General features: G+C 51.8%; 2 protein-coding genes and 1 non-coding gene across 3 annotated transcripts; all 3 read right to left on the bottom strand.

Annotated features, from left to right (window-relative positions):
- Positions 1-914: 914 nt before the first annotated feature.
- Positions 915-4,350, bottom strand: LOC120703479 (probable pre-mRNA-splicing factor ATP-dependent RNA helicase DEAH5). The gene has a single exon (XM_039987581.1). The coding sequence runs from the start codon at positions 4,156-4,158 to the stop codon at positions 2,020-2,022; it is 2,139 nt and encodes a 712-aa protein (XP_039843515.1). The 5' UTR covers positions 4,159-4,350; the 3' UTR covers positions 915-2,019.
- On the bottom strand, positions 1,012-1,929 carry LOC120702020 (probable pre-mRNA-splicing factor ATP-dependent RNA helicase DEAH5). Its single transcript, XM_039985798.1, has one exon. It carries the CDS (start codon positions 1,927-1,929, stop codon positions 1,012-1,014), a length of 918 nt encoding a protein of 305 aa, XP_039841732.1.
- Positions 4,351-6,710: 2,360 nt separating the features above from the next.
- Positions 6,711-6,817, bottom strand: LOC120705373. The gene has a single exon (XR_005687954.1). It is a non-coding gene; the product is annotated as a small nucleolar RNA R71 (small nucleolar RNA).
- Positions 6,818-7,365: the final 548 nt, after the last annotated feature.

Genomic DNA, 7,365 nt, shown 5'->3' with positions numbered 1-7,365 from the left:
CCACGGCAAGCAGGAGGTGGCCGGAGCCCTCCACGGCAGCGGGCGGCAGCGCTCAGCGCCGGCGGCGCTGAAGCAGAGGAGCAGGGAGGTAGAAGATAGAGTTTGGACCTCTATGCAAAATCCAAAAAGTTCAAGGGTCCCACTATAAAACTAAAATAACTTCTAAACTAGGGCTCAAATGAAAAAGTGCCCAACATGAAAGTTGTTCAACTTTTCAAGATCTACAACTTTGATGTTGTGCAAAAATTGATTTGACCAAAGATTAAAGAGTTATTTTGAAAACATAGGAAGAATTTTGAATTTAATGGACTTTTGTCTTTTCCAATGCAAATTCAGTTTAATTTCAAACTAAAAAGCAAAATTTTCTGCCAAGCAATGATTACACTGAATTTTATAAATAAACCCTCAACAAAAGCAATATTTGCTCCCCGTACTCAAATTAAACTATAGAAAGGACCTTGCATAAAATCATATTTACACAAATAACCTTTTATTTTTACAATAAAATCCTTTTTCAAGCAACATAAACACATGATGCATAAAATCAATACAATTCTACTGTGCAGACACCTAGGGTGTCACAGGAAGCTAGCTAGCACATTTACAGATAAGCAAGGACGGATGGGGCGGGTGTGCACACGGACGCGCCGCAGAAATTGCTCAGCAATCAGCAGGGGCCGCCGCGTCGAGCTGAGGTCCGGAAGAGCTAGAGAAGGAGGCCGACGGCCGGCGCTGCCGCGAGGAAGGAGGGGGAGGCGGCCGAGGGCTGGCGGGGCGGGGCGGCGCACCCGCGAGGGAAGAAGGGCGGCGACCCCAGGGTCGATTGGGGTTAATCGGATCATGACCCTAACGCCCCTCTTCTGTTTAGGGCTGCACCGCTTCGGCGCATGGGATAAAATCGGGAGCGGATCGACTTCAGAACAGGGTCGAACCGAACCCCTTGCAGACTGACATTTAATATCTACAATTACAGTAACATTACATGCCAGAGCTATAAGAACGAAAACAAAATTACCAACGGCGCTTGCTTAAACGCCACGAGTTCGGTTCACTGTGTCTATCATACAGGGGTTCGATCCTCTCTTGGCGCTTCCGCTTAGTGATCCTTGTCGGGTCCACCGATCTGTAGAACCTTGGTGCCAACTCTACTAGCCATCTTGGGTCAACGGCTGTGACTTCCCTCATGTACTCCTTTGTCGTCATGACGATTTCATGGTAGATTACCCACCGAGGCTGCTGATGAAAGAGGGCACTGCTTGGGTGGATATACACATGCTGATGATCAGCAAGGGTCCGGTATCCTCCACTGGGATCCTTCCTTGCAGCATGGAAGAAGAATCCAGCGGCAAGGGCTTTCCCTATCTTGGTGTGATTGTTCCCAGCTGAGGCAACATCAAGCTTATACTTATCCATGATCTCAAGAAGTTGTTTCCGCACATCCTGTGCCCTTCTTAATGAGTTTATCTGGACAAAATTCTCAAAGCACCATGGTCCTGAAAATCCTTTTGCCTTCCATGCCTCATACACAGTGAGAAGGGTGAGATGATCACCTTCTGGCTGGAAAAAGTTTGATCTCTTCGGATCTGCTTGAGCTTGTCTTGGCCGATAGAATATGTTTCCAGTTTGAATCATTGCAATGATCGTCAGTATTTCATCGCTGCATCCAAGGTCTACACTAGCAAGGAGCATCTTTGAAAGAGGTGGCTCTTGTGGAAATTCAGCCATCTTTCTCCCTAGCCTGGTAAGAAGGCCCTCTTCATCTAAGGCACCAAGACTGTACAATTGTTCCATAGCTGACACAAGTGCTTGAGATGCTGGTGGGTCCATGAAGTTAAATGTCAACAGGTCATTAATTCCCATTGCCTTCATATTAAGAACAGTCCACCCCAAGTTGGCCCTCTGGATCTCTGGAGTTGTTGTGGGGGCCATTTCCTTGCGATAGGCACTCTCAGTGTATAGACGGTAACACTTGCCTGGGCCTGTACGTCCAGCACGCCCTGCTCTCTGCTTAGCAGACGCCTAAGAGATTGGAGTGATAACCAGTGAATCCAGCCCTAGTTTTGGGTTATAGATATTAAGCTTTGCAAAGCCTGGGTCAACAACATAATAAATCCCATCTATGGTAATTGATGCTTCCGCAATGTTGGTGGCCACGACCACCTTCCTCTTACCAGGAGGAGCAGGCTCGAAGATCTTTGACTGAACTTCAGTAGGAAGAGCACTGTACACAGGACAAATTATCAGCTCTGGTACGTCCTCACCAAATGTCTTCATCCTCTCATGGGGACGCTCGCAAGCATGTTCAATCTCTTCTTGGCCAGTCAGGAACAAGAGAATATCTCCTTCAGGTTCAGTCAGATGAATCTGTAATACCGTGATCAGTGCAGCATCCATGTAGTCACTCTCTGGCTGTTTCGTATGCAGTATCTCTACCGGAAAAGTTCTTCCAGGAATTGTGAAAATTTTGCAATCAAAAAAATAGCCAGAGAACTTCTCAGCATCAAGAGTGGCTGAAGTGACTATTAACTTGAAATCACTTCTCCGTCTAACTAGCTGCTTTAGCAAGCTGAAGAGAATATCTGTGTAGATAGTTCTCTCATGTGCCTCATCAAGCATAACCACTGAATAAGATGACAAATCTCCATCCACCAAAATCTCTCGTAGGAGCATACCGTCTGTCATATACTTGATAACAGTTCCAGGTCCAGTGCGGTCGTCAAAGCGAATTGAATAACCTACTTCTTCTCCTAATCGACAGCCAAACTCCTCAGCTACACGCTTTGCAATTGACTCTGCAGCAACCCTGCGAGGCTGAGTACATGCAATTTTACCCATTGTAGTATACCCTGCCTCAGCAAGGTATTGTGTAACCTGAGTTGTTTTCCCAGAGCCAGTCTCACCGATAACCACCAAAACTTGGTTGTCATGAACAGCATTAATCAGCTCCTTCTTGAGCCTGAATATCGGAAGGCTCTCTCTTTGCTCTTGAACCGAAAGCCTCGACCTCTGCCCATATGTTCCAGCTTTCCCATATGACACCTTCCATTCTGGCACACTCTGTGCTGCTAGTCCAGTGCCTATCAGCTCCTGCATCAGATACCGCCCACCTGACATGGGGTCCTCCCACGACCGATTAAGGTCCTTAAGTATTGCATCAACCATTCCTCTTTGCTCCTGGGTGCGGATATCACGCCTCTCCTTAACAAGTGCAGACTGCAGTGCTGCAGCACGGCTCATCGACCCCTCAGGATTCTTGGAAATCCTCACTGGAGACAAGTCAGCAGTGGACCGCCCCTTTCCCTTCAAGAACGCGGGCTCATCCTCATTGAGCTCAATCTCCAGCTCCTCCTCAGCTTCCTCCTGGTAAAGCATCCTATCGTCACCCTCGTCAGACCCCGGGTAGTCCTTGGCATCCAACACTCCCGACGCAATCAGCTGCTTCATCTCCCACCTCTCTGGCGAGCTCATCCGCCTAGTTGGCCTGCGTGGCGCAGGGCCCACCTCATCCTCATCAGGAACGAAAATCCCCGAAATCCCCTTCCTCTTCCCAGCGGCTGTGTCGCGATCGGCCGGTGGATGGGTCCTCGGCGCATCGTCACGCCGACGGAACGGGAGGAGATCCCTCCCCGTATCCTGATCGACGTCTCGCATCGACAACCTAAGCTTGGTGCCGTCCACCGAGACGACCTTGACGAACACCTCCTGGCCGCGCGTGGCAGATACGCGGCGCCCGGGCATCTGGGAGACGTGCACAAGCCCCTCGCGGCCGCGCGCGCCGTCGATGCGGACGAAGCACCCGGCGTCCGCCACGCGGGTGACCCTCCCGCGGCGCACCTGGTACAGCTCCGGCTCCTCATCACTATTCGCCTCCTTGTCGTCCTCGCGTCTCCCCGTACCGGCGACACGAGAGGTGGTGGGATTTTGGGCGGCGGGGGCGTGGTCGGGGATGGCGGTGATGACGGCGTGGAGGGAGCGGACGAGGTAGCCCGGGAGCTCGGCGCCGTGATCCCTGAGCGTGGCCTCGAAGTCGACGGCGGAGGCGGAGGCACGGCCGAGGTCGACGACGAACTCGGCGAGGACGCGGTCGGCGACGCCCAGGTGGGCCTCGAGCTCCGAGCAGACCTTCGAGACAAGCGAGAGCTGCGTGAGACGCCGCATCCCCTCGCTCACCGCGCCGGCGCCGGTCGTCGCCGCGGGTGCCGCCAGGGCCGCGCACGCGGCCGTGGGTGGGATGGGGTGGGTTGGGGTCGGTTCTGGCCTTCCGGGTGCCGCTGGCCGCCGGGGCGGAGCAGGAGTGTACTCGTGTCGAACAGGAGTGGAGATGGAAGAAACGGAGAGCGCGGTGAAAGGCGGTGCGGGCGTCGTCGAGGCCACGTGTACTCTAAAAATCATTCTCTAAAAAAATATATTTGTCTGATCATCAAAATTCTTTTCTCTATATTCAGTTTTACTAAATCCATTCATCCTCTATATTCAACTTCTACACCAACTACCATCCACGGAGCCCACACGAAATGAATTCTTTTCTCTTTTTTCTCCCTCCCTCCCCACTCTCTCTCCTCACTCCCAGCCTCCTCTCTCTCCCACCCGCCTCCCCCTCCCTTGTTCCAGCATCCTCAGCGGCGCGCGGTACGCCTAGGCCGGCCGGCGGCGGAGGAGCGGGTGCCGCTGGCCGCCGGGGCGGAGCCGAGCCCCGACGCGCGATGCCGGCGGCCGAGGGGCCATTCTGGCGCTCGCGAGGCTGGCCGCGGTGGGAGGGCGGGCACGCGGCGCCGCCGTGCGGCGAGATGGCGCGAGGCCGGCCGCGGCGGGAGGGCACGCACGCGAGGTGGAGGCCCGCGCGCGGTCAGACTCTCCGGTGGCCGCGCGTGGCTGGTGGAGGCGAGGCGAGGCAGCTGGCCCGCGGCTGTCGGATTCGCCGACCCCTCCTCGTCCATCCTCCCTTCCTCTCCCATGGCGGCGCGCGACAGCGGGCAGCAGCGAGCGGCAGCGTGCGGCCGACGACGAAAGCGACGCCGGGGGAGGCTGGGGCTGGTCCTCGGCAAGATCTGCCCTCTGGCGGCGGCTAGGTGCGAGGGCGTTGGACGACGGCCGCGCACTGGGGTGGCGGCGAACGGACTCGAAGGTCCTCTGCTCTAGGCTAGCAGCGGACTCCGTCTCGATCCGGATGGGCGCCGGTGGTTGGGTCCGTCCTCCGTGGCACTATAGAGGAAGAACGCAATGTGCGCTTGAAATAGAGGAACGAGGATCATCCGCTTCGGTTGCGGATGTCTTCCAGTATGCCGCTGCAGCAACATTTACGTTAAAAGCGTCCTGCAGTACCGGGTACCGTCCCCCGGTGCGGATAGCCTAATGTTCGGGCGACGGTATGCACATGTCGATCTGCAGACCGTCTTTTATCTTTTAGTATTTTTATTATTTCTAATAAAAATTTCCAGAGAACATTTTTAAGAAAAAAGATATTGGAGTGAAAAAGGGAAAATTTTAATGAGAAAAGATTGGAAGAAAATTTTTAAAAAATAATAAAAATTGAAAAAAAAAATCATACAAACCAAAAAAAAGTTTGGCAAAAGGTATTTTGTAAAAAGCTTTTGCATCCAAATATCAAAGAAAAAAATAATACGCCGCTACCCTAAGGAGCTCGCCACCTGAGGCGAGAAAAAAATAATACTAGGAATCTTTATCTATGCTCCCACTAACCTTAAGATTGCTTGTTTATTATTTATTCATGAGAGTTGGCTGTTCTATGTGTGTCATATTACCCCTGATTATCCTTTATCTATCACTTACCCCTGTATAGTCAGTGGTCTTCATCTTGCTCATACGTGTCATGGTTATGCAACTAAGTAAATACAATTTACACAATCTAGCCATCCCTTGGGAAAATATAAATAACAATACCTTGAATACTTCTGGGTGAAATGCTACAACGGTATATCCGTGCGCTTGCGGATCCTTTTGTAAACGTTAAGACATACCACACGACATTTTCGAGGCGCCGTTGCCAGGAACTAACCACTCCTAGTGATGACGCTAAGAAATGCCAACAAGCATTTCTGGCGCCGTTGCCGGGGATGGCACTATGTGTAAAGTTATTTACTAAAGTACATAAACATGGCAATATAAGTAAGAGGTAGCTACTGCTTATACATGCTAATGTGTTTATCTTTTTGTTTTCTCCTGATTGGATAAAAACAGGGTAGTGTATGTCTAGTTTCTCCTTGCCAACAAATTTTGTTGAAAATCCCGAGACGCTTGTGAGAAGGGTCCGACCTCGCATCGTTCCTCCTCCGATCTCGCAGTCGACAAGCGAACCAGCTTCTCAAGCACCATCAACTGAACTCATGGCTGAGAAGACTCTTCGCGACTTCTCCGTCCCCACAGCTGCCAATGTGGCAACTGGACCCAACATCGTTGTTGGGGACGTGAACTTTGAGCTGAAGTCCAGCCTCATAAATATGGTGTAGGCTAGCCCATTTTGTGGCAAGCCGAATGAGGACACCAACGCCCATCTCTAGAATTTTCTGGAGTTATGCAAGACCGTAACCATACGGGGCATTACGGCTGACGCCATCAGGCTCCGCCTGTTTCCTTTCTCCCTCCTGGGGAAGGCGAAACAGTGGTTTTATCAGAACAAGGAAGCCGTTAGCACGTGGGACAAGTGTTCCACGGCGTTCCTCGCTAAGTTCTTCCCGTTGGGCAAAACCAATGCCCTGCGTGGAAGAATTTCAAGTTTCCAGCAGACGGGGATGGAATCCATCCCAGAAGCTTGGGAAAGGTTGCAAGAGTACATACTTGCCTGTCCTCATCATGGGATGGACGAGTGGCTCATGCTCCAAAGCTTCTACAACGGGCTAACGACTACATCCAGAGCCCATCTTGATGCTGCTGCTGGAGGAGCCTATCTCGACCTCACAATTGCCAAGGCTACGGCCCTAATCAAGAAGATGGTCTCCAACCAGGGCTAGAACAAGGAGCATTCCCAGCCCAGAACCAAGGGCGGAATGCATACCGTCAAGGAGACGGATATGCTCACCGCTAAGCTGGACCTCCTACTGAAGAAATTTGATGAAGGGAACCGGCTACAGATGCCTGTTCCCGTCCATGCCATGAACTCGTACTTTACGTACGAGGTTTGTGGTGACGGTGGACACTCGGGGAATGACTGCCCCGAGACCCGTGAAGATGCAGCCTACATCAACAACAACAACACCGGGTTCCGTCCACAAGGAGACCAGGGGTGGGGTCAGACACACCCACCATTCCAAGGAGGAGGTAACAATTTCAACTCAAATTTCAATTCGAATTTCAATTCAAACCAACCCTCCTTGAGAGACTTAGTCTTTGGCTAAGCTAAAATCAATA

Source organism: Panicum virgatum, chromosome 4K (genome assembly GCF_016808335.1).
Source record: "Panicum virgatum strain AP13 chromosome 4K, P.virgatum_v5, whole genome shotgun sequence".
Classification (NCBI taxonomy): Eukaryota; Viridiplantae; Streptophyta; class Magnoliopsida; order Poales; family Poaceae; genus Panicum; species Panicum virgatum.
Note: the sequence above shows the minus strand (reverse complement) of the source record. Positions and strands in the feature narration are given on the sequence as shown.